At 39.1% G+C, this 27,603-nt stretch overlaps 2 protein-coding genes and 1 long non-coding RNA gene across 4 annotated transcripts in view; 2 read left to right on the top strand and 1 right to left on the bottom strand.

Moving 5' to 3' along the window:
- Window positions 1-430: 430 nt before the first annotated feature.
- Window positions 431-7,127, bottom strand: oxtrb (oxytocin receptor b). The gene is made up of 3 exons (XM_063911879.1): window positions 7,056-7,127; window positions 5,836-6,915; window positions 431-2,400 (listed from the first exon to the last, which is right to left on the bottom strand). Exons 2-3 carry the CDS (start codon window positions 6,758-6,760, stop codon window positions 2,144-2,146), a joined length of 1,182 nt encoding a protein of 393 aa, XP_063767949.1. The 5' UTR covers window positions 6,761-6,915; window positions 7,056-7,127; the 3' UTR covers window positions 431-2,143.
- Window positions 7,128-9,883: 2,756 nt separating this feature from the next.
- The window catches only part of LOC134882745 (uncharacterized), a 32,629-nt gene continuing 14,909 nt past the window's right edge, over window positions 9,884-27,603 (top strand). For both annotated transcript variants that reach the window (XR_010168189.1, XR_010168190.1), the window contains exon 1: window positions 9,884-9,997. This is a non-coding gene — a long non-coding RNA (uncharacterized LOC134882745). The remainder of the gene's footprint in view (window positions 9,998-27,603) is intronic.
- On the top strand, window positions 21,808-24,074 carry LOC134882311 (keratin, type I cytoskeletal 10-like). Its single transcript, XM_063909942.1, has 3 exons — window positions 21,808-22,753; window positions 22,908-23,190; window positions 23,324-24,074. The coding sequence occupies exons 1-3, from the start codon at window positions 22,185-22,187 to the stop codon at window positions 24,002-24,004; spliced, it is 1,533 nt and encodes a 510-aa protein (XP_063766012.1). The 5' UTR covers window positions 21,808-22,184; the 3' UTR covers window positions 24,005-24,074.

Here is a 27,603-nt window from a genome sequence, read left to right as displayed (position 1 = left end):
GATTATTTATCTTGCAGTATGGAACCTTCTCATGGCAGCAGAAATCATTGAGAAAAGCTTTAAGACATTTGAACTGTCATACTTGTACAGTGTATGGTGTGTGTGTGTGTGTGTGTGTGTGTGTGTGTGTGTGTGTGTGTGTGTGTGTGTGTGTGTGTGTGTGTGTGTGTGTGTGTGTGTGTGTGTGTGTGTGTGTGTGTGTGTCGACAGTTTAAGGCTGTCAACGCTGGCAGCTGCCTGCTGGCATTCCTGGCATTCCTGGATTGAAAACATGCTCAGTGACGTTTCAGTTTATAAACCTCCAGTCCCTTGCTCTGCCCTCCTGGGCTCTGACTGCAGCCACTCACACATGCATTTGCGCACACGCGCACACACACACACGCGCGCGCGCGCAGACCTCAAAAACCCCAATAAAATAAAAAGAATATGGTCAAGGTGCACACAATCTCTTTACTTTATTATCATTGAGTTGCATTACAGAATTGTGTAATTTTGTGATCGTTTAAGAATATTAAAGCTTGAAAATGTGTGTGTCCAACGAAAATGCTATACCTAAACAACCATATGATGCTTTTAAAATATTTTGCTATGGTTAACTTAATTAAGTACTTTATGTCCATTTGTCAAGCAAGGGCCTCAGATATTTTTTGTCTAACATTGGACAGTGCCATTTCACTTTCACTTCAGATCCACAAAACATAAGTGCTGCAGAGATGTTGATCTAAATGTTAATGTGATTTAGTGTCTCTAACCAGATGAATACAATGATTTTACTTTCTAAAAACTACCTATCGATTATGTTCCCCTTTTAAACTCAATATTGATGTAAGCCAAACTTTTACTAAATAATGTTTTTGGTTCAATATGAGTGTTTTACACTTACAATGTGTCCACGTATGCCATGACAAAAAGATGTAAGCATGAGTAAATTCAATTGTTTAACTGTGCTACGTGTTGGACACTTGTTATTGAGTTCCCTTGAGCATATTTCACCTAAAGCTGCTCCCTGTGGATGCTGCCTAAAACCACATGTTAAGTTTGACAATCTTCTAAGCGAATTACATTTTAAAACATACCTAATAATTTTGGGGGGGTCTACAACTGTTTGGCATCAATGTTTGAAATAATGTGTTGAAAAATAAAGTGGTAAAAAAAAAAGCAAAACAAAAAAACCATACCTAATAACTCAAGAATGCTTATTATCTGATCCAGATACTGACATGTTCCATATGTTGAGCATGCATTTGTTAGTGCAAAAGAAAAAGAAAACCTAATCTGTGCTGCCACAAGGGGGACCCATTATTCAAGTTTGATATAAACTAGATTAAATATACTGTGTGCCCAAAAGCCCAGGCACACTCACTACCCTAAAACACCAACCACTTGGAAAACAAGAGACAGGGTTAATAAAAACGTGTAGACACTCACAAGGAGATGTGGAAACTATTTACAAAGTGAATTTCATATTACATCATAAAGGACAAACACTGTTTGATCTGAAGCACAGGAGTCTGCTGTAAACATTGAAAGTAGCCTCTATGTTGTGAAATGCATTACTTGTGTATTTTGCTTTGATGATGGGTCTTCTTTTGTGTTGTTGCAATGAAGATATTTGAATTAAGCCATGCCTTAAGAGTCGGTATTATCTTAATTACCTTAATATGATTCATGCATATCAACATTTGGTGTAGCACATACAATACAATAACACTTTGAAATGACTGTACACAAAGAGATGCTGCTTTGAAAGGCCTAACAATCATTACAGCAACTACCTGAGTGCCCATTTGTACAGAGTAAAACTATTTTTGTAATCTGCCCTAACTTCTGAAAATGTCGTTTAAATGGATTGGTTTGAAGCCTGTGAAACATCACTATACTTTGTATGATAATTCCTTGTTTGTCAAGGTCAAAGTCAACTAAAAGAACCAGACATTATTATTTAAGGAGGGAACAACAAACAACTACAGAGTAATACAGGATTGTGGCACAGAAGGTTTATATTGTCTGTTTAACTCAATAACAAAAGGTTGCAATGGCCACTGCAGTGCCGCTGCAGATGTTTAAATTCTTGAAATGGGGGACTCGCAATATTGCCGGATTGCTGGATAACAGGAAGCCTGGATGGCTTTCAGCTGTCCCCTCAGTGTCCCCCTGTGCTGTATGTGTGTGTGTGTGTGAGGCTCCTCTGGCTGCTGTTGTTCTTCATGACGCAAGAGTTGCTCTTGTTCCTGCACTGTCCCTCACAGCTGCAGGAGGAGGCTGTCAGGTACTGTCCACAGCAGCAGAAAAAGCACTGCGCCAGGTCTTGGAACAGGTGGCCAGCAAAGAACAAGTAGATCCAGGGGTTGCAGCAGCTGTTGAGACTGGCCAACAACATGGCAAGGATGAAGGCTATATCTAGGGAGAGAGACAGACAAGAACTTGCTTGATATGTGTTGTGTATTTTTACAGTGTCAAGCTAAAACTGTAGCTCATTATAAGTCAACCCCATACATCATATTAACTCACTACTCCACATAATGCATGAGTGAAATGTGTCCCCCTGACAAATACACGAATTCCTCATGTCTACGTAAGAAAGATCGTTATCATCACAAGGACCCCTGTGTGTTGGGTGGCACAGGAAGAGTAAATCCAATAGAACTGAGAGATTAAATATGTTGCTTTTTGACTTTTCATGGGTTTGTTGAAAAGGACAAAGATGTAAAATGTGTCCAGCCTTATCTTTTAAATAAACGATGCCTCTTACCCAGTGCATGCTGGGAAAGGATCCAACCTTGTGCTTCCCATGAATAGGAGGAGCCGTTTAAATAATGACCGGATGGGTGGGTCTTTAAAATGCCTGCAAACTGGCACATTTTTCTCCATTCCAGTAAGACATAATTACCTTGTTGTGGGCTTAAGTACAAATTCAGTGTGTGTGTGTGTGTGTGTGTGTGTGTGTGTGTGTGTGTGTGTGTGTGTGTGTGTGTGTGTGTGTGTGTGTGTGTGTGTGTGTGTGTGTGTGTGTGTGTGTGTCGGTGTGTGTGTGTGTGTGTGTGTGTGTGTGTGTGTGTGAGTGTGTGTGTGTGTGTGTGTGTGTGTGTGTGTGTGTGTGTGTGTGTGTGTGTGTGTGTGTGTGTGTGTGTGTGTGTCGGTGTCGGTGTCGGTGTGTGTGTGTTGGTGTGTGTCTGTGTGCTTTGTTTGGTCTTTAAACTGCACTTAAAGTTATTCAGCTATTGATAGTAAGATGCTGTGAGATGGTCTCCCACTTTGGTCTAGACTTTAATGTTTCAACTCAATCTGTCACCCTTACATTTTGTACATTGTATCTGCCTTTTTGTACCAAACAAATTATTCTATTAACTTCTATGATCTCCTGACCTTTTTTGTAGCAACAACATCAAATTGTCACTTTCGTCTTTTATTGAAATATCTCAACAATGTTTGGATGGATTGCCATGAAATTGAAAATGGAATACATTTCTACCTGAGGAGAGACTACAATAACTTGGATCCCCTAACCTTTCATCAACCACCATCATAGTTATTAACATACATTAGCATGCCATAGGCATTGGTTAAAATCTATAAACACAACTACATTACCCAACAATTACATGTGATACGCCAAAAACTTTGAGATTTGCACTCTCCATGTAATCCCTATTAGATTAGTATATCTTTTTTTGCACATAATTTAAAGAGAAATACATGCACTCTCATGCCTTTCATTTCAGTCAAAACATGTAGGATTATAGCTGAAAGAAAAACAGAAGAATGAAGGATGCCACACAAACAGGACTTTATGCTGCTTGACACAAAAGTGTGAAATGGCTTCTATTAAAAGAAGCTGTCCTGGGTTGTAAAATATACCTTGTTTTTCTCAATCATTCAAGCAATAAAATGTAAAATCTTTGTAGGAATATTAAAGGAGCACGCCATTTGCGCAGTGGAATATGGAAGACTTCCAATTATTTTTTTTATTCTGTAATGCAGTGAAGAGATTTAGTGTGCGTTGTCTTCTTCTCCCCTTAAGTGAAATTGCTGACCTGGACTTTTCACAGTGTTCTGACTAGTCTTTTGCTTTATTATGAAAAGTTGGCTGTGCAAACTGAATGGCCCCCTTCAAAATTATGAGACATGTTCAACAGATAGGTTAAACACCCTGTCCAGAGTTGGTGTTCTGGGGAGTGCAGTTCTCTTAAGGGGAAATACCACAAAATGACAGCTTTTGAACTCTTTTCTTTTTACCCTGTCATTATTCACTTTATCATGCTGTCATGACTGAAGGAAAACATTCATCTTAGCTGCCTGTCATATCGAGATGTACTGATCTTCTGAGATTAAACTAGAAACATTGAAATGGGGTGATTCATAAAGAATGTGCACACTCTAAAGATCATTCTGATGATACAAAGTTAAAGTGCACCAAGTCAGCATTCCCTTCATTTTCAGTGTATCAAGTTTGTCTGCAGGTTTGATAGGACTGAAGTATAGATGAGCATGGCCCTCACATTTCGCACTGCCCTCAGAAAGACAACTCACCTACGCAGAATGTGGATTGTCCATTCCGAACTGATTAAGTTCTTCAGAATTGGTCGGGCAACCGCTCTGTCAACTCGTGGCTGCAGCAAATGTCTTGTCAATTCTCCGGCCGTTAACTTCATAATAAACCTTCAGTGTTTGCCATCAAAGTTCCAGCTCTCCCCGTGTCTCTCTGAGTTTCGTCTTCATTGCTTCAGAAGTTTACGCCACACCTCCTACTTCCCTCTATTTTTCTTTCCTCCAATATTTGCTTGCAGTAATATTTGTTCTTAAAATGTAATTTTTTTACATTTCACATGCATTTCTTAACTTTGAAATTCAGCAAAATCCTAATACTTATCTGTATTAAAGATAAACAAGAAACCTGTTTAAATCTCTAACAGAGTAATACATTTCCATATTTGGTGTTTTCGGTGAAATGTTGTATTCTTCATCAGTTAAAATGATTATTTTCTCAATAATTTCATGGGACAGCAAGGAGTTCACAATTTCATAGTTCAATATTTCTAGTTCATTACAAATGTGAATACAAATAATTTCCACATTAACTAAATGTTAGGCATGCTTTGCAAAATAAAACGTTGATGTCACAAATGTTTACAACGCCAAATTAAATCAGTTAATAGCCTAGTGGTTGAGTGAATCCATCCAAACAATATGGGGGCTACTTGTGGAAAAAGAATTCTGTACAGTGCATGCATGCTTTGCTTTAATGTGCTTATTTTTCCTTTTTTTCCACACAAAACGTGAAGAAGACTAGAGGAAGACTCTTACGTCTGGTCTATATGTACTTGTAGGCAATTTGCTCACAGCACCACTTGAAAGGTTATGGAGCATATCCACTCCCCTGCTCTGTCTTCTTTAATGGCAAATTCAAATGAAGGGTACATCTGAACAAACTATGCAGTTAAGTAGACATTGCATAACTCATCACTGGGAACATAGAGAGAAACCCTTTAATGTCCTTGAACATTTACCCTCCTATTGCCCTGAAGACTTTCTGGAAACTGATAACAACTGCAAATGACACAGCCATTCATCTGTGTTCACTCTGGGGGAAGTCTAAGTTAAACACCATTGTGTTGCCTTGGAATTTAAGTGGATTGTAATGTATTCCCAGAAATATAGTTTATGAGGTGGAAGAATGAACTTTGAAGCACTTAAGCCTGAAATATACCTGTAGAAAACTACTTGGCCTATGGGCAACAAATGTACCAAAGATAATCTTAGACAAATATGGCCATTTATGATTCAAACTGCATCTGTTGGGCATTGGTAAACAACAAAATAAAAACACATTATTACCTTCTCTTGGTGCAGCAGGATCCCATGCAGACCACATCTGGACAAAGAAGAAGGGAGTCCAGCACACAATGTAGGCAATGACTACTACAAATGTCATTTTCACTGTGCGGATCTTCGCTTTTGAAATAAGCCTCACGCTGCTCACACGACAGAGGGGATGCTCTCCTTTAGAGGGCCTTTGAGTGAGAGCCAGGAAATGATCCTTTCTGGTTTTTAAATTGAAATTCTGCCATATTTTAAAACATATCAGGCCATAGCATATGCTTAAAATTGCCACTGGGAAAATGTAAATACTGAGACTCATCCATGTGATGTATGCTTTGGCACCCCATGGCTGTATAAAGTCTCCCCAGCAGTCATACACACCGTTCCCGACATCCCTCAAAGAAAATATGTAGGCTTGGGGAGTGCTGAATATCAGGCTGAGCATCCAAGAGGCGATCACACAGAAGCGATCCTTTCTCCTGTGCACGGAGCGGAGTGGCTGGCAGATTGCTAAGCACCTGTCGATGGACATCAGGACAAGCATGTAGGTTGATGCAAACATACCCACAACCTGGAGGTATTTGACCAATCTGCATAGCAAATCCGGCCCGTAGAAGCGAAATGTAATATCCCAAATAAGCTGCGGTAAGACCTGAAAGATAGCAACGACAAGGTCTGCAATACTTAAATGCTTCATGAAGTAATACATCCGAGACTGACTGTGCTTGGTGGTGTGGATGGCCCGCAGGACGCACAAGTTGCCCGTCAAAGCGAGCAGCAGCACCAGTACCAGGACGGTAACTTCCACTTTGGCCACTTCTTCATTTCGTTTCAAAGGATTCACTGTGGTGTTTCCTGTGTGGCTGTCATTTCCTCGACTTGAGTTGCTCCAGGAAACATTTTGCGTCCAATTATTCTGTTCGCGTAAAAGGTCCTCCATCGTGCGCAAAAGCGCAAGTTTGCGCAGCCCGCGATCACATCACAAAACAGACCCAGGACCTCTATCTGCTGTGAAGTGGTGCAGCTGCCCTACGCACTTTAAAGCCAGCTCACTCACTTTAAATCACTGTGCAATCCAAAAACCAGTCCTCTAGTCTGAAGAGGAACAAAATGAAACATCTGAATTAAAACTCTTAATGGTTGCACATCTATCTAAAACCTTTGAACTATTTCAATCAATTAAAAATAATATCAACATAACATTACACAAGGGACTGTGTACAAACGAAACTTACCTTTGAAGCGAGTTATTTTGCCATCTCGGAGCACTGCACTCGCTGCATCCAGATTGATATCTGATTTGCAAAGGCTCTGAATCCTACCAATGTCCGTAACCCCCTCCCCTCATAATACTCCCCTCCAGAGGAAACTATCTGGGCCCAGTACAAGCACACTGCACGTAATACTTCTCTCTCTCTCTCTCTCTCTCTCTCTCTCTCTCTCTCTCTCTCTCTCTCTCTCTCTCTCTCTCTCTCTCTCTCTCTCTCTCTCTCTCTCTCCTTCTGTCTCCCTCCCTGTAACTAGAGTTTATGTTTTGACTTGAAGTTCTTTGCAAAGTAAAATGTCCCTCAACAGCATTTGGTCGAAGCCATCTTGTATTGGACATAGGTCAATGCTTTTAGCATCTACAATATTTGAAGTAATCACTTATTGGATTCGAACACAGGACAATTCCAGTCTAAACAGGCTCCCTCGTTTCCAAAGAAAACCACCAAATATGGAAAGGACGATATCTGGAACATCATACTGGTGGAATATGATAACATCTAAGTATTTAAAGCAGAGCACAAATCATTATATATGCACATTAACATCTGAAATCATTAGTGGATGATTACAGATAAAGTCCAAGGCATCAGTCACCAGGGCAGTGAGTTATTAACATCAACACAGGTAAAATAAAGGGCTGATGGGAATAATTGTATTTTTAGTGTGAAAAACAGAACCAAACCAAACAGCTGTCATAAATTAATAGCTCCCAAGAGCCATATTAAATTCCCCAAATTCCTCCCTTAACTTCGTGAAGGATACTGTTTGATGCTCATGCTGTTCAAATGTACCCCCCCTTTGTCAGGCACCGTGCAGAACAATGGAGCAACATTTTTGTTTAAATGTACGATATATCTTGGTCCTGAATGTAACCCTGTATTTATTTTGTATTACCTTTTAGCCAATTTAAACTAAATCATTGTTTTTTCTCATTACATTTAACTTTAGGGTGGCAAGACATCCATTATCGAGTCAGCTGCACTTCTAAAACTGGCCTGAGTTAAATAATGTATTTGACACACTTGCAGGTGTTCCATTGTCAGTAGCTTGTCCAGCTGAATAGCCCTCTTGATAGATGTATTGTTGTTGTGTTTGGTACTATCTGATGATGGTGGCAGATAAATGTGTTGCTTATGTTTCCAGGAATACCAGATCATGTGACATCCAGTAACAGTCTGTGTTTTTATGCAACAACCTTAGAGTATACAGCCCTGATGTCAAGCAGTCAAACATTCATGTCACACATTCAGATTCTGTAAACTACAACCAAACCAAGTCGAAGGATTGTGCATTTTATTTTAGGCGGGTTTTGTGTTGCCTGAATAATCATTGATTTGGGATAAGAAACAACAGATTACAACAGGTTGGAAAAATGATTGAACAAAAATAACAACTGAAATGTACCGGAGCAAAAAGAAGAGTAATACTTTACTAAATTTGAAGGCAGACACAGCCTCTTTTCCAGTAAATGGAAAAATAAGAATATCATTTTTGACATTTTACAGCATTTTCCAGGACATATGCCAGATAGCCGCCATGCATTATCATCCTGAATCAATTTTGAACTTTTAGACCTGTCATAAGTTCTTGTTAAGAAAATAGTCATTTGGGGTCACTGTATCATAAAAACGAGTTGAGGATGTTTCCTATAAAATGTGTAAACCTAGACATTATTTAAGAAATATGAGTTTACAGACAGACAAGGTTATTTTTTCAACAAGACTGGGTGTAATTTGATTGACTTGGCCTTATCAGAGAGCATTGTCCTCATATTTTGATAAAAGGATAGATCTTGATTTGTGTATGCAAAGCATGCGACATTAACCTCTTTCCAACTAAGTGCAGATAAAAATGATATGTCTTGTGCAAAATAACCAAAAATTGGTTAGAAAAGTGTTCTTTTAGAGCCTCCACATTAAGATGCAGATTAAGGAAAATAACGATTTTCCAGGACATTTAAACTGCAGATTTCACACATCATAATGCATAGAAAATACGAATCATGAAACCTGGGAAAGACACACAGCCAAAAAAAGGGTCAAAAGCTAAATGTATGATTGACGAGAATAAGCATCTGTCTAGTGGGCAAAGGAAGAAAAAAAAGAAAAAATATAAATAACAACTAGAAATCTGGGACTCATTCAGGATGTGCAAGAAAAGAAAGAATAGGGCATCCTTTAACCAATGGGTAGGAGAGGACTGTTTCTGTGCAACAAAATAACACACCTTGCTAACAAAGTGAGAACATACTCCATTGAATTGGACGCCAGTGAAAGCCAAACCATGTGGGTGTGATAAGCAGATCTTAAGTAACATTTAACACAACTTAAATCAGTGCCAGGATAGATGCCAGCTATGCTACTTTAAGACAGCGTTCCCTGAACTTCTACTTTACATTGAAAAACCATTGGGCCGCCAAACATTTTTTTGTTTTGATTGCTCCAGGAAGTATGCGGACGGTTTGGATGGTTATATGAAACTATAATGATTTCAAGACCCCAAGCAGCTACTTAGTTTGTTTATGCCTCAGGCTCTGAGTGTATCTGCCGAAGGGCTGTGCAAAGTTTCTATCATGTATTCAAAACATAGACTGTATAAATAATGGACGTAGTATCCGTGACGTCACTCATAGGTTTGTGAAGAGCCGTAATGAAGCTCAAAGTGGGCGACTCCCACCTGCTCAGTCTACCTCCCGCCCACTCCCGGCTAATCCAAATATGGACATAGGGTTGGAGCTGAAGCGGGCGTGGCTACTAAACACGCCCATTTAGCTCGAAGCTACCAAACTAGCGAAGGCTTCCAAGCTAGGCTACATGCTACCGTATGCTACTCGCGGCGCTATCCCGCGAAAAGTCAACAGCACACCCTGCTGTCTCGTTGCTCCCGGTTGCCGGTCGTCTTACTCAAGGTAAGTTAACCTGAAAATATACAACAAAACTTGACATAAAGATCTGTTATTGAGATTATACTGCACTATTTTTTAAATGCTTGTTTCATATAAAGACGTAATTTGCAACACTATATTTTGACCAGAAATGTGGCCAGTGTTACCGTGAATCAGCGTAACGTTAAGGTTTAATTTGAAACATAATTTTAATTTCCACATGATTCAGTTCACGAGTCGTTTCTATGGAACACTCGATTACAACGTTACTTTTAATACGTTTAATAAGCTAAGTTACATGTGATGGTAAATGTAGTATTGATCCTGGCTTGCATAGTCATAGTTATTATTTCTGCTTTAAGGAATTATACCAAACAAGACACATTATCAGTGCAGAGGCTGTTAGCGGAGCTAGCAGAGCAGACAACTAGCGGCTAGCGCCCACTGACGGCGCTAACCTGTCAATCAAAGAGACCACGGTCTATGTAAATTGCTCTGTTTTGAAGCCAGGCCACGCGGCCATTCGATGAACTGCAGTTTTTGGCGCTACCGTATGTGGTTCACTGCTCAGCACCGGAGGTTGGCCCTTGATTCAAAAGCATCTGAAGAAGTCACCAATTTCATGGCTAACTGCGTCAACATTATACTGTATTTGCCAAGGAGGAGTAGGACACTAGTGCATAATTGTTAATAGTATGCTACATGGCACCATGGCCCTATTGCTTTTCTGAAGCATGCTGACTGCGTAACCAGAAACATAATTTGATCATTTCTATTTTAAATGATCTGTTGTCATTTGAACGGAGGCGATCTCAAGTTTATGTACAGTGTCATTATCGGCAAATCGTTTGAGTGTGGATGCGCATAGCAAAGCATTGTAACATGTGTGGCACAGGAACATTCTGGCACATTTATAGAATAATGCGAAAGCAATGGTTATGCTAAAATCTTTATTGGAAGTTTGTATGGCTGCAAGCAATGTTTTCTTGGTGCATATTGGCTGATTGGCCGTGCCACCTTTAAGACATAACATGATGTGATTAGCAAAGTCTGGAGCGATATTTTCGTGATCTTAATAAATTATATTAAAGTAATTCTTAATGCAGTTTGTTAGCGGTAATGTTTAGGTACAGATGTATTTAACAGACTGCATAGGCATAGCTGCTTATCTGTCCTCTCCTGTCTCCAAACACTCGTGGGCAACTAAAAGATTGCCGGGGGGAAAACAACTAATTTTATGGTTCCGGGTAAGTCGCAAATAGTCTGATTGAGTAGGGGGTGGAGAATATATCAGACTCATGTTTGATACATTTGTTATAGTTTCTTTTTTCCCCCATGTATCGGTATAACTAACGTACATAAAGCATTGTCATGCCATTTCCATTATTGTTTGACTGATTGTTTTTTATGCTATTAGGCACCTGTTTTTGGTAGCACCTAAAGGTGAGGAATATGTAAGGCATGTCATTTTGTTTATTTGGTTGTCTTACTCTCGTTGTGTGTTGCCCATTTAGCTAATATTTCATTCTGCGATTTTTGAATCAGATATTCTTATGTGTTTTACATTGTGTATGTAACAGATTTGTTTAAATTGGCGTACTAAAAAAAGCAACTTTATGAAACTTTGTAGTTTTTAAGTTGAACTCCAGCGGTTTGGGAACTTGACACCAGAGTGCAAACAATTTCACTCCCCAGGTTTAAGTACTGAAAGTTTATGATGCAGTAAGAATGGATGGGTCTATCATTAAGTCTGTAAGGAGAAATGGCATTATCTTCATGACAGTGCTTTCTGTGCAGTTACTGACAGTAAATCTGTATGTAGCCACTTATCTGGTTTCATAAGCATTTAGAAGATAGATAGAAGATAGAATCGGAGGATGAAACCCTCTTTATTAGTCACATACATGCACACAGCAGAGCACACACAGTGAAATTGGTCCTCTGCATTTAACCCATCCTAGTACTAGGAGCAGTGGGCAGCTATTGTGCAGCGCCCGGGGAGCAATGGGGAGGGGGGATTGGAGGTGTCCGGTGCCTTGCTCAAGGGCACCACAGCAGGGCCTAGGAGGTGAACTGGGACCTCTCCAAGTAGCAGTCCACTTTCCATATTCCAAGTCTGTTATTTACGACCATACACCACATTTATGTTTTACTGTACAGCTTAGACGGTGTATATTTAGCATTTATGTTGCTAAGGAAAAGCTTGTTGTTTTCCCATAAACCCATTTTTACTTCACTAAATCATTACCAATAGCAGCACAGGCAAATGACATTAGCACACCAGGACACATATTCTATGACATAGAACAGGAAAATGGAAAAACCAAAATCTTGTTTCACACAGAGACCTTGACATGAAACAGATGAGGGTCACAAAAAAAGGCTCTTCAGCATTGAGACTGGCATGCAGATAGACAGGGGCTGGATCCTGTCCACACATAAACACTTTGTGACATTGTTTCATGTGCATTTGGCATTGAACACTTCATCAGTATTTAAAAATCAAGTTGGCATGTTGTGACAGTGTTTTGACTTGGTGATGTAAGTGTAGAGGCATCCGGCTGTGGGAATGCGATAACAAACCGGTGTGTTGGTACAGCTGCCCCGTGGTTTCTGTGCACTCACACAGGTATAAACCAGCAGTCACTCTCTTGTTCCTAACCTAAAGCATGTGTGTGCTGGAGGAAGGGTCAGAAATCACATGCACAACTAAATCATGTTAGCGTGACCAACAGAAGGTTTGTGTGAACACTGCAAACTGAAACAAACGTTGTCTCTAGAAGACCATTTTTTTTCAGTTAAATGTGCCTGTTGTGCTCATGACACATTATGTCATTAAAGTAGTTTAGGTTTTCTATCATCTAAGCCTTTACTTGATACACATTAGTCTGATTTCCAAAATAAAAATGGTTAAAAGTTCAATAACACTTTTTTCAACAATCACACAGAGTTCACATTACCTCCGAATACCTTACAATATTAATAGTAATTTAAAGAGAGCATTCAAAACAAGTAAGTTGCAGAATGGTATATATATATATATATATATAAGTTGGATAAATTGAACACTCTCTCAATATATACCCAAGTAATACCTAAGTATGATCTCGACTCAGGATGATTTGAAACACTCAAAATGTTGCATTAAATCTTAATTTTCTCCAACTATACAAAAAAAAAACAACCCCTCAACCATGTAGAAGAATTTGAGGGATGATGTGACTTGAAATCCAGGAGGGTTCTCTTACGAGCCTAAAAGGGTTGAGGAAGCAATTATGTTTTTGTGTTTTTTTTTTAGCCCTGCTAGTGGTGCAGTATTTAGAGTACTAAACCTGCCATGGAACGGACATTTAAATAGGATCGCCATAGTTAATGATATTATTGACAACTCTGCTTTTCTACAGGATAAATGAAACTGACTTGTGAGAACCAAAGAAAAATAGCCTTTCAGGCAGAGCCACTGACAAAGTGTAACAAAAGATAACTCTATACTTCTATGACTTTGGGCCAAAAAGGATAGACTTATCTCATTAGATATTCCAAAGTGTACAATGATTTTACGCTGAGTGAGGAAAAATAATAACCATTTTGTTGCCAACATTTTTTCAACAACTGCTACAGCATGTGGACACAATTTAAAATAACAAGGATAAAAGCCAAGTCTTAAGAGAATCCATAGGACAGCAATGTATGCCACTTGCCTCTGGCACTTCTTAGAGGGTAGCATACCCATCACAGCATCTCTAACATCTGCAGCTGAGCTCAATTAATGTGAAATCATTGACATGCATCCAAGCAGGGAGTTTGTACCCTTCCTTTGGTGATGTGCCTTCTTCAAACGTGTGCCTTTTGTGTGAGCTCATGATACTCTGGTATTAATGATTCCTCTGGTTAAAATTCCCTAGAAAATGCAACCCTTATATTTATTCAAATTCTAGTCCAAATGGCTCAGGCAAACAAACCCTTGTAAAATCCTTCCTGAATACTTTAAACCATGGCGCAGTGATTCGGTGTCTAATAAGCCTGCAAATATGGGAAACTGTCTTTCAAAGTTTAATGTCTCAACAGGACCTGGAACAACACACAAGCTGTGTTGCTAGTCTATTACCTCACTTGATAAGGAGGAAATACTGTTTAAAAGTATGTGACAGGTTAAGTTTCTCAATAAAATCGGACCCTTCATGGTTCTGTTGACACGGGCTCTGTGGCAGTTTGCCTTGTTCACTTTTACTGTTTCTGTTCTTGTTATGGGACGATGATGAGTTGAAATGAAAAAAGCAAACTGTCTTGCACTGTAATTTATAGTAACTCTTTATTTAACTAATCACCTCACACTCATGCCATAGTTAAGGACGTGCTTCTGCCCATAATAATATTTTCGTATTCCTTTGGGGTAATTCTCCCTCTGCGTCAGAAACTTGGACTGTGTGAGATCAGTGGGCAGCCACAGCACAGACACTGAAATATGTTCATTTCCCATGAATATATCGTGACCTGCTATTATTCTTCACTGAAGACAGCCTCTAAAGACAAATGCTTACATAATGAAAGATAACAAAATTAGTTTACAGATTGCATGAAAAAGTTTAAGAGAAAAGGAGAAAAGTACAAAGTTGAAAAGCGTTTATTTTACACTATTAAATTATACCAGATGGGGCTGAGCCAGGATAAGATGTGTTTGAGGTGTGGAGAGGTATTGAACCCTCCTCCATGAAATGCGGTATTTACAATGCATGGAGAATGGCCTTGGGCAGTCAATAGCAAGAACTGCAATAATGAGTCTGTAATGGGATACATCTCCAAACAAAACTCAGTCTGAATAAACAGAACAGTTTTATTTCTGTTTTTCAGTTTTGAATCCACCCCTCCTACAAGGAACAGCTTTTTTGTTACTAAGGTCTCATAGATAAATCCTGGTTAAATATGTGGACGGACATGTTTCAGTTGCCTAGAATAGACTGTGGAGAGAAACTGTAAATAAAAACCCCAATCAATTGTATTTTCAGTCTATATTTGCGCTTTATCTCTTTCACACTTTGGGGTCTCTTAAAGACTTTGAATTAATCTAAGGTACTCTATTGATATTTATTTTTCTTCATATTCTATGAAGTACAGGTTCTGTATTCATTGTTCTATGTATTGCTGTCTTTTGTAATGATTCAAGGCATGAACCAGATTACGGTTAAAAAAACTAAATAAATAACGTTGAATTATTTAGATTTTCAGGACTTCATTTGCTTTCCTTGTGTTGCTCATCAATTGAACAGCGTTTGTATTCAAACTGAATGTGTTTCATTCAAATATCTTAAAATCCTGAGTAATTTAGCTACCAGTGGAGTACTGCAGTTTAGTGCAGAAACAGAAACATTTCTTTGATGCTTTTTTGGTTTTAGTCCAGGCAGTGTACCAATAATAAGATATTTTGTTTACCTACTTTTATTCTAGTTTTATCAGTACTTCACTGTCAATGGTTAACGGATTTCTTTTGGAGTTCAGTTTAACTTTAGGTCGTCCTAGGATATTCTGAGATGTTGTCCTCAGAGCCAGACCATGACCAAAATGGAAAACCATCACCAACTCTGTTACGCCAGGCCAAAAGTGTGTGAAAAAATGAACTATGTGAATGTTATTATGTGATATAATGTGATGACAGCACATGTAGTGTGGTGGGTTGATAAGTAAACATGCAAGAAAAGTAAGTGTCAGTAATCAAAACATGCATGTTTTCTTAGAACATGGCTTTTCCCAGAAACTATGTCAACATTATTTTGTTCATGCCCATTCCAACGTTCATTGAGTGAAAAGCCAATGTACTGTTTGTCTGTCTGATTCAGTTAAATCCACAAAACATATATTGGTTTTCACAAAGACAAAAAATAAATGTCATGCATGATACAAGTAGTAATACTACTCCAGCACAATGTATTGCAGAGAAGTCCAGCTCTAACATGTTCATGGAACAATTCAACACCAGAATTTGTTATGCTTTTGGTGAGAAGATTATTGCATGACACCTGCTTTAACATGCTGCACTCAGGAAAATTCAATTAACAGCTCAACAGTTTTGAAATAAGTGCACTGAAATCTCAAGGCCTGCTACATATGGTACACGTTACCCTGCCCATTCATATCCTTTCCCATCATTGGGGCTGTTGATTCATATTTATCTTATGTTTCTATGGGGAAAAGTCTTTGATTAAATAAGAAAATATATATTATTAACATAAAGTTTGTTTATTCTTTCATGCGGCAAGCAGAAATGATACAAAACACTTTGACATGTTCGCACTTCACTTTTGAATTACATTACCTTACACAAATACGACATTTACAAATGTGTGGCAAAACAATAACATAATAGTAGCTGTTTTTAAGGGTTTAAATTGTTTATATTGTTCTTGTTTACGGACGCCTGGCAACGCAAGTCATCTCGTTCTTTTTCTGCGCATATGTTATGTCATGGGTTTTGACAAACTGGAGTGATGATTTCCCATTGTATGATTAGATGACAGACCTGTGAAAAAAGCTTCCTTTCAATTCAAGCTGTGTGAAATAATTAGTAAGTAAGGCTATATTAATGGTGGAAAGATCCAGAAAAGAACAGGTCAAAGGAAATAAGCATTTTGCCAATAGTTAGATGATAATGTCGACACAATACTCTCTGCTAGCTAGCTTCATATTTAGCATAAAGACATGAGAGTTACATCTGTTTCATCTTCTGTTCTTGATAAAGAAAAAAGATTAGGTTTTCATTTTTCACAGCAAGGCTGCCAAAAGCTGCTGCACAAACTTAAGATTCAAGTGTTTTCTCAACAACCCTTGTTTATTTTTTCTCACGCAAAACTGGAGGAAGTCCAAATTAGTTACAGGCTTGTGTTATGTTTATAGAATAAATTGGATAGCAGAACACCATCCTACACAGAGGAAATTACATATTTACTGTGAAGACCGCAATTAATGTGAGTCATCTCTTGAGTGACCTTTCACATGTCTGAATTCATTTAAATGCACATTCCTAAAAAAATATTTTCAGTAAAGTATGTCAATGCACTTGGATTAATGGTAAACTATGTATATTAACATATACATAGTTTATTTAAAGCTACAGGCAAATTCATAATGTAGGGAAATCGATTGAAAATATTTATGAATATCAATATTGAAGATATGGTATGGGATGTAATCATTTAAAGGGGCCTTTTTTGAGGATTTACACAAGACAGGGGTTATCATGTGGTTAAGCATCTGTGACACTGACGTTAGCTTATTGAGCTACACTGACACCGAGTTTTCCTCCTTTAATGTGTGACAGGCTGAAATACAATCAAAGAACTTTGAAGTTAAAATATGGCCATGAAATTTCTCCAGGTATGCCAAGACTGCACCATGACCACAACTAATATTCGTGCAAAGAAATGTCAGAACCCAGAAACTTTCTCATCAAAATTAAAAACATATTTTCAGTATGTTCAGACTGTTAGGGGGCCTCTAAGACAGATTTAACCAAGTGGACATTTTCTATGTGTTTCCAATTCTACAAGCTGTTCAGAACTTTTGTTCTGCATGCAAAGTTTGCATACAGAACAATTTACGGTCACATTTTGCATGTCTAAACTCTTCAATCGGGCACCTTCAGATACGGGCAAAAGCCTTGATGTGCAGATAAAGACATTTTCCTTCAGTTAGCATGCCATCCTTCAACAAAAAAGATCATCACGTGGTATTTTTAGTTCTTGCTGTCGTGTATTTAACCGAGTCTCTTCCCAGCAGACCCCTGCAAACTCACGGTCTTCTCAGTAAATAAACCAATATAATCAGCTTTTCCATGTCTGCCTCTTTAGATCTGAGCAAACAAATGTCGACAGTAAACAGCACCCCAAAGCTCTTAGGCTAATCACAACCACAGAAAGCCAGGGACAGGAGACACATCTGAAACATTTGAACTTTTCTTATATGGAGAGCCCCAATCATACTGTTAACATTCTTTAGTAAATAAAGCACAAAGGACAAATACAAATACAAATGATTACTTTTTTCACATCTTGTCAACATTGCAGTTGCCATAATGCGTTGACGTTCGTAAAGGGTTTGTAACCTCATCTTCTGTTTCTGCTGCACATGGCTGGATATGTGAAGACAAGCAGAGGACATAAACAATACTCAGCCTTAAAACCCCTGGTACCATCGTCTAAATATTTACACACTGGGTAGAAAGAAGTGTTGTATAGTTATTTAGCTGTAATTGGATGCTTGTTTTTAAATCTGATAAAGTGGCTCTACATTTCCAGCAGCTGAATGGGTTTAACATGATCTGCAGTCTCCGCATAATGAGTCTTCAGCCTCAGGAAAATATTCAAATGAGTTTCTTTAATGCAGCTGTGGAAGTCTGGACAAGCAAGAAGTCTCAAAATTGTCAACTTTTCAGAAAAAACACTCCTATTTCTAGCTTGACTGATGTACCTTTTTGAATTTATCCATGCAGATTTATAAAGGTCTATTTCAATATGGTTTCTACCTTAAGTTTTCTTTGAACACAGTAAACAGTGACGGCATGTGGACCTCTAAACAAATGTGATACTTCATCCCTTTTTTGCATTTTAACCATGAGAGTCTTGCAGCCTGATGGCACTGTCCGCTGTGACTGCCCACTCCCTGTCCACAGGAAGAGCGAAGGTTAAGAAAATAAACAATCCCCTTATACACATTGCATATCAAATGTGGGAAAGAGTTCCTACATCTGCATCTCATCTTAAACAGAGACAAATGATATCCATGAAATTGATAAAGGGAGGCTCTCAGCAGTCTAATGTAGTAACAAGGCTTCAAGCTATTCATTAGACTTCAGAAAGTCTATCCGTATCAAATCTCAAATCTGTGCTGCCCCTGGTCATTTACATAGTAGACCTACTGGACTTTATACTTAAAGGACATCAATTACAGTTGTTTTTTCACCAGATGGAAGTGGATGAGTTCTTCTGCAGTGAGATAATCCCAGTGTCAAAATGTGTCAAAACACAGTCTAGCGAAGATGCATGATGAAATTGAGACTTTGTCCGACCCCTCAGCACATGCTGGCTTCTGAGCTAATGGCGTGTGGTGAACAGATCAGAAGGAAGTATCTTAACTCTTTTAAAACACACTTAACCTTTGCCTCACACTTTAACAAACAAATAAAAGTCCTTTATTTGAAATGACCACCGTTTTGATTCTCTTTCACTGCTCTCCCAGTGCTGAAAAAACATATAAAGAACAAGTAAGCAACCAGCTGGTTTGCACATTTAGCAGCTGAAGACGCAGATCATTATTTAGAAGAGACTGAAGAACTGAGATAAAAAAGAATGAATATTGGACCTAGAGCAGGCTGCCAGAAACAAGTTAATTATGATGCTGCACCTGAACTGGAAGAGTATCAGCAACTTTGTGCTAACAAATTCACCAAATCAACTAAAGGTGATGACATTTCAAGGTAATTTCTCAACTTCAAGTGGCAAAAAATATCTTGTGACCTTTTTGATATAGAAACATAGATCAGTGCAGCTTTAAGTACTTAATGCAAAAAGTACTTTTGAAGTAAAAACAGCTTTTGCTTCTTAGAAATCGCCTCCCCTCTGACAGACTGTACATGGTACATGTCACGAAAGCAGTTTCTCAAACACCAGGCATCATTCAGTTCAAAAACTGTTTTGATATGACTTTATATCCAAATATATCCTTCTCGCCTCCAGGATACAGATAACCTTCATTTTTCCATAAGCGTATTTGTTCCACCAGTGATGGATCCTGAGACTCACCAAATAAGATATTAATTTGTGTGACCTGCCGGGAGTATTTTGGCACTTTGATGTCTGCCTCCGGTCATCAGTTATTATTTGACTGTTTTCTCTCCTTCCTCTTGGGCCAGAATTCCTGTCTCCTGAAAGATTTAGTTGATCAGACCCCTACATCTCCTGACAGTTACCTCAGCACCTTCCAGTTGTTGCTGTTAAATCCAGCAGCTCCAGGGAGCAGATTGGGGGGGACATGTCTTTCTGATTAGAAACAGAGAATTGCACCTCTCGCGCTGCAGGGGCTGGAGGAGCTGGAGGAGCTGGAGGCTGCACGCAGGACTAAGTGCATTTACGTTTAATATCCAGCCTGTTATTGGCACAATTTTCACATGAAAACAAGCTCAATATTTTCATCTCAAAACTGTATTTTCGGCAGTTGTATGTCCTGCAAAGATTTCGTCAAAGGCTCTTTTTTGGTTTCTAATGGTTCAGGAATAGTGCTTCAAGAAAATACATATATTTCTGCCCTGGATCTTTTGAGCTTCCACTTGTCCTTGAAATGTTCCTCTTCATTGCATTCAATTAGATGAGAAAAGGGCAAGATTTTACCGGCATTGACCCATGTTTCACTCCCAAATTAACCAAGGTAAAGCAACGCACTTCTGACCCCCCGAGCTGTATACACACGTTTCAATGTTCAGAAGACAGTGTGTCTTCTCCTTCATTATTAGTCTGAAAATTAGATATGCTCTCAAAAAAATGTGCCCTTCTGCAGCTAATTTGAAGCCAAAGCACCACTTGAGCACTGAGGCACTGGTATGAAACCAGAAAAAAAGCACTGTTTGCCTTTTAGCAAAGCTTAACCTTTTATGGTAAATGACTAAGATTTCAAATGGACATGGTTTCAGGAATCCTGGTGCAGTGCTTGAGGTTAATGCTCCTCACATGCCATAACTTCCTGCATTTAGGTTTTAATATGCTCAGCAGTTAATGGCAGAAGAAAGAATTTACATAGCTATTTTAAAAGTTCAATTATAATTTGTTGAATAACACTTACATTCTCTTGCAGATACGTTCTCTTTTACTATAGCTGACATGAATACTGGATGAAGGTTGAAGATGCGAGAAGTTAATATACTTTCAAATCTCACTGAAGAAAAGTATTTACATTTTATGAAAGAAAGTTAAGAAGAACATTTCCATTTTTTCAAACTATTTTACTTCCCCTTTAAACTGGACCTTTTAGAGTTGGCACATATTAAAAAAGATTGAAAGCTGGAGTGCTGGATATTTCAAATCTGCTTTCTAAAAGAATAGCCTATGTGCAATGAATTAGACATTTAGACAGCTCCAAATAAATACTTTGAACAAGGCATATTTATTTTAAACCCTAAAATCACATTGAAAGTGAATCATTCATCCGACAGAAGATCTATAAAACACATTTTCTTTAATAATCACTGGTACCAGTGGTGGCTCTAGAACATATTACATGGGGTGCAAGGGGTACCAAGAGGTTTTTGAAGGGGGGGACGGCATTTGTTTTATAGTTTTAGTTTGATCATAATCAATAATACAATAAGATGCATTTGTAAATCTTTACTCAAGTAATCCTGTATAACACATAAAACAGAAAGCAGGAATTAAAATGTTATTTTACGTGAAGTTTTATGTGAGTGACATGCCATGCTACTGTAATGGATGAGTAATGAAAACATACCATGGGGTCTAGCTAGAATGGCAACTGCCTCCTTGCCATCTTCCTCAGCCTCCTCCTCACTTCCTGCTTCTGTCCCTCTTCTTCATTTCTCACACCCACTTCTTCTCTAGCCATATCTTCCTCTCCTTCTTTGGCCTTCTCCTGTTCTGACCTTCCTGGTCCTTCCAATGTACTCTCCTCTCCTTTTTCATTTCCCTTTCTTTTGTCCTTCTTTTCAGTTCTCTGACTTTTTGTGCTAAAAAAATAAGCAATATCCCCTTTTCTTCTCATTCTTTGTTGAATTACTCCAGCTCTGGCCTGCAAGAGTCAAGATGTAAAGCACTGGTTACAATCCTTGTACAGTTTTTCTCGATTGCTAAGACACAAAACCCAGTACTCTAAACCAAATGACCAGTTGCCTAAACACATTTAGTAAAACTACCCCCCATTTGCCACAACCAAAAACACAATTCACCTGTAGACACTGTTCACAAAACCCATCCCCTTTTTCTCAAAACTCTAAACACATTTTGCCTTGCTAAAACACATTTAGCATATATCTCTGCTCAAATATGCATTGTGAAGCTCATGTGATGCAAAATGCCACACACAGTCAGCAAAACCTGAACACAATGAACACACCTGGTGTAATTCAGTAAACACAACGACTCATAATTGAAAACACCTATTGCAAATGATGTGACCACACCTATATAAGTCAGTTTGCTGAAGGTTCCAAACAAAAATGGATGATCAAGGAAGAAGAAGAGGAGTTCGTGCCAGAGGAGGGAGAGGAGTTCGTGCCAGAGGAGGGAGAGGAGTTCGTGCCAGAGGAGGGAGAGGAGTTTTTGTCAGAGGAGGGAGAGGAGCAGGCCAAGGAGGGAGAGGAGCAGGTCAAGGAGGTAGAGGAGCGGGCCAAGGAGGGAGAGGAGCAGGTCAAGGAGGTAGAGGAGCGGGCCAAGGAGGGAGAGGAGCAGGTCAAGGAGGTAGAGGAGCGGGCCAAGGAGGGAGAGGAGCAGGTCAAGGAGGTAGAGGAGCGGGCCAAGGAGGGAGAGGAGCAGGTCAAGGAGGTAGAGGAGCGGGCCAAGGAGGGAGAGGAGCAGGTCAAGGAGGTAGAGGAGCAGGCCAAGGAGGGAGAGGAGAAGGAGGGCGAGCAAGACAACGCATCTTCATCACAGATGAAATGAGAGCAACGGTCATTGACCACGTCATTGTCCACGGCATGACAATGACCGAAGCTGGACAACGAGTCCAACCAAACCTAAGCCGATTCTCAGTGGCCACCATTATTCGGGCCTTCAGAGAACACAACAGGTACTGTATGTACTATTTTTTTAGTCACTACACTAGATGTTTACAGTATACAGTAGTATAGTGGAGTGCACCTACATACAGACAAGTGCAATAATGGTTACAGTAAAAGTGTGTACTGCAAGGACCATTTCTGACCAAATGACTGTTTCTCTAGAGTTGAAAGATTGCCATATGCAGGTGGGAGGGCTTCCAGATTCACACCAGCCCAAGAGGTCGTCATTGTGGATATGGTTCGGGAGAACAATGTGCTGAGACTACGGGAGATACGGGAGAGGATCATTGGTGACAATATGAACTTTCCGAACATTGACGATGTTAGCCTGACAACCATAGACAGAGTCCTCAAGCGCCAGAGAGTACGCATGAAGCAGGCCTATAGGGTACCCTTTGAGCGCAACTCTGACAGAATAAAGCACCTCCGTCACCAGTATGTGCAAGTAAGTACAGTAAAATCTATGTACACGGTGGCCTACAGTACTTACATGTAACATACAATACTATACTATCGTACTGTAATGTGCTGTATTGACTGTCTTTCTGAACACCTGAAAACGCTATTTGTTTCCACAGAGGATCTTCGAGTTGGAGTCCATGGCCAGACCCCATGAATTTATATTTGTGGATGAGGCTGGCTTCAACCTCACAAAAAGGAGGAGGAGAGGCCGTAACATCATAGGACAGAGAGCTATCGTTGATGTGCCCGGCCAACGTGGAGGAAACATCACCCTCTGCGCTGCCATGAGTTCTAGAGGGCTTCTCCACCGGCATGCTGAACTTGGTGCCTACAACACTGAGCGTCTCCTCACCTTCCTAGGAGAGCTCAGAGAAGTTTTGCATGACCATGACCACCCGAACGACCAGCAGAATCCTGGGCCGGCAGATCTTCCCATATATGTCATCTTCTGGGACAATGTTAGTTTCCATCGCAGCATCCAGGTCAGAGAGTGGTTTAACATCAACCAGCAATTTATTAATGTGTGTCTGCCACCCTACTCTCCATTCCTAAACCCAATAGAAGAGTTCTTCTCATCATGGCGGTGGAAGGTCTATGACCGCCAACCGTACACCAGAGAGAACCTTCTCAGGGCTATGGACCTGGCCTGTGATGATGTGGCTGTGGAGGCGTTCCAAGGCTGGGTGCGGCATGCCAGGGCATTCTTCCCACGATGTTTGGCTATGGACAATATTGCCTGTGACGTGGATGAGGTACTGTGGCCCGACCCAGTCCGACGACGTGATGCCGCCCAATGATTGCAGTGTCAACATACTGTGTCAATTTACATGTACAACGTAGGCCTAATAAAAGAGATCGCACCCTGAACATTGTGTTTTCAATTGTTACTGTACTTTATCTATTGTGTGTAATGGATCCTCCATGGAGTTTACAGTACTCATTTTCTGCATTACGTTGTGATATTACTGCATTTTATGTATTATTCATTATTCCTATGAAATGCACAAATCTATAGTAAATGCCCAATACATATTTGAGAATAAATAAGGGTTGCTCAAATGCATCCTGGCAGTTGTGAAACTGTAAAAAAAGAAGTCTCACACTGAAAATGGTGTTTTCAATTTTTTGGGTAACGTGGTTAATGATGCTCAGTAGTGTTTACATTTTTGCAGGCCTTGAGTGGTATTGTGGTGTCAAAGTTTGCTTTTGAGCATATGAGCCACTGTTTAGGTGTGATGGGTTGGTTTTGAGCATATGAGCAACTGTTTTGGTGTGATGGGTTGGTTTTGAGCATATGAGCAACTGTTTTGGTGTGATGGGTTGGTTTTGAAAAGAGACTGTGAGGTTGTGTGTACGTAGCTTTAGAAAAGTGTTTTGTGTTTAGAGTTTTGTGAAAAGTGAGGGCAGTATCACAAAATGTGTTTAAGCAATAGAGAAAAACTGTAATACATTACACTGTAGGGCCATGTAGAAATGAAATTAACTTAAATAAAAACGATGAAACCATTTGTGTTCACAGTATTTACTCAAATTGTATTTTCTCAGTTTGACGGTACACCTCTATTTACAGTATATGCAGTAAACATATGCGATGTAACCTGTTTTGATTTATGGATCCTTTGCTGTGACATGTAAGGTTAACCTACGTATTTGTTTTAACTGCTTAGCTTACAAAATCAAAATGATCGATCTCCTAGCTAGTGCTTTCACTGTGAAGTGTGTTGTTGGCTAACGAAAACGTCTGTTAAAAGGTAGGAATACAAAGCTGCCCCCCCGTAGACCCCCCCCTGGCTATTACTCATTTTCACACTTTGTGATACCTGTCTGAAATTGATGGGACTTTTGTCAATGTGATGTTTGGACTATTACTTTTTCCAATCCATCAAAAATAAGGTTTATTTATTTATTTGCTGTCTTGAATATGCGTGGATGAATATGAAGTCTTTCTGTACCGACAGCAGCTTTGAGGGAAGGCTGACTGAGAGGTGAAAGAAATACAGTATGAAGGCTGTCGGGGATTTGACTAAAGAGAACAAAGACATGGTAAAAAGAAAAATGTTGGCAGCCTTTCCTGACCATGAACAAAAATGATATTGTATTTTGCTGACCACCCCTACATTATGATATAGCCTTGACAAGGGAATTCCACAGTTTGCCTGTAAGTCAGACAAAATCCTGCGTATCAAATCGGAAACAGGTGAGACCAGGTGAAAATAATAAAAATCCACTTGGGTTTTTCTGCTTCATCGCTCCGTTTGTCACCTTGCGTCAGAGACAGAGAAATAGGTTTTGTATCAAATCTGCAATTACATTTTCAGTCTTTCTATAAGTCGTATTCTGCATTTGGCAACTTTAACAGAAACACTTGAGCCTAATACAAAGGATTCAGGAAAAAGGAAATACTGTATAACTGAATAGACAACACTTTACATCCTATATGTTATAAACAGTAAATCAAATGTTTGAAGATAACGAATCCTATGAATTTCAGAAGCTATCGCAACACTTGACTTAAAGTTATCTACTTTCAAACTAGGCAAAATCAGTGGTGGAGAATACCCAAGAAAAGGACATGGAACAGTTTGAAGCAAAACATTTTGTAATTTAAATCTGCTGGATGTGTTGTTTGTTGCCTCGTGTTGTTGTCATATATAATTTCCTGGTATGCAGCTGGCATTAAATGTGAGAAAGATCCACACTGATGCTGGAGCATGTTGTTCTTATTTTAGTTTTTACATTTGTAACTCACATTTCATGGTTGGTCTGTGGCAAGCAATTACTTCAGCTCAGTTGAAAGTGTACGCTCTAAGGAAACCTAATGGTGTGGAAGATGGGATATGGAGGGGTCAGAGAACAGGATTGATGCAGTAAATCTAAAAATGGTCATGCATACTTCATAAAAAAGAAAACTTAAGCATAAAGTTCAAGGAAAACTGCTGGTTTCGCTGTGGTGGGACTTTCAAATTGTACTTCATTTTGGGATATAAAGAAACTTTAATGAAATGCAGCACAAGGCAATATCAATAAAAAATGTGAAGAATTTCAAGCAATATAGTTGAGCGACAAGCGTAATATTCATCAATGATTCAACATCATTTCAACTACTTTTAAGCCATAAGCGTATGTGATTTGCTCTTTTCCCGTCAGGTTGAACTTGTTAATTGCACTGATCAAACAGAAACATGGAGATCATCACATTTATGACGCCGAGATGGCTTTGGGGTATTTGCTCCAGTGAGTCAAGTGCACTAACGTGGACTTTAAGAAGGCTTTTAAACTGGACCTCTTAACAATGAGCGGTTTACTTTTCTTATGAACATAAGGTGCAAAAGCATAAAGGTGTAGTCAATTATGCACTTTATAGGACTGCTTATTTACATTATTTAAGACAGCAGAGTCATATTTCAGCTGTTTAAAATTAAATAAAAACCGAACACTGACATCAATTTACACATCAGGCAAATTCTTGAGTCTTACTTGTTTGTCAATTTGGGATGAGCATCTTATCAGTTAATTGCATGCTTAATAACCACAATGGGGTGTATTGAATCAAACATTTTGATTAATTGATATATCAAAGATGCAGCAACTGAAATCTGCAACTGCTTGCCTTTGTCCAACTAATGCCAACCTCTGACTCACACACAAACAGACCTGAACAAACCACAAACACATTTGTTATGAATGGAGGTAATGAGCAGGCACAAGCAGTGTTTATAATGACAAGGCTAAACTGGAATTGTTACGCTTTATCTCATGCTAGCAACAATTTATATGTCATTAGGTCTGCTCTAAATTATCAGGTCACATCATTCTCAATTTATAGAAATGTACTGTTTGATGAAGAGGCCCCAAGTAAACCACGCTTGAAGTAGATATAATCTCTGTTTATATTCGCAATGGATCACTTGACATCTTGTATGTGGTCGCTCAAAGTACAGAGCCCAGAGATCATTACCATCTGACTGCGATCCCCTGTTGGCTTTAAAGCATCCATGTTGTAGAGCTTTTCTCAGTTGTGTGGCCAAATAATGTGGGAAAATGCAGGTTATCAGGGTTATGAGCAAAAAAAAGATTGGAAACTTTAGTATTAAAACTTGCATTCTGGCATAGAAGGCCTAACTCAATAGTCATGATAAAGACAGAAACATGGATATACATCATTTGTCATTTTGTATTATTGATCGTTTAGACTATATTGAAAATGTGAATATCAAAGAGAAATTCAAACCAGGTTCCCTGTGTTTTTTGGGTTTTGCATTACTTACATTATCAGGAGGCTGTCAGAGGGACTGCTGCTTGCATTCTCTTTTAGAGACTGATGCAAAGTTATTATTTGTGCTATAGCTTCTGTGCCAATGGCAATACTTACTTTACCATGATTTAAGAAAGACAT

The sequence above is a fragment of the Eleginops maclovinus genome, chromosome 20 (assembly GCF_036324505.1).
Source record: "Eleginops maclovinus isolate JMC-PN-2008 ecotype Puerto Natales chromosome 20, JC_Emac_rtc_rv5, whole genome shotgun sequence".
Taxonomy (NCBI): Eukaryota; Metazoa; Chordata; class Actinopteri; order Perciformes; family Eleginopidae; genus Eleginops; species Eleginops maclovinus.
This window is presented reverse-complemented; position numbering and strand designations above follow the sequence as displayed.

Excerpts from the sequence above, each read along its gene's own strand:
- oxtrb (XM_063911879.1), bottom strand. The coding sequence starts at position 6,760 with ATGGAGGACCTTTTACGCGAACAGAATAATTGGACGCAAAATGTTTCC. Across the intron at positions 2,401-5,835 it reads TCCTGCTGCACCAAGAGAAG|ATATAGCCTTCATCCTTGCC; the intron begins GTAATAATGTGT and ends CTCTCTCCCTAG.
- LOC134882311 (XM_063909942.1), top strand. The coding sequence starts at position 22,185 with ATGGATGATCAAGGAAGAAGAAGAGGAGTTCGTGCCAGAGGAGGGAGA. Across the intron at positions 22,754-22,907 it reads GCCTTCAGAGAACACAACAG|AGTTGAAAGATTGCCATATG; the intron begins GTACTGTATGTA and ends CTGTTTCTCTAG. Across the intron at positions 23,191-23,323 it reads TCCGTCACCAGTATGTGCAA|AGGATCTTCGAGTTGGAGTC; the intron begins GTAAGTACAGTA and ends TTGTTTCCACAG.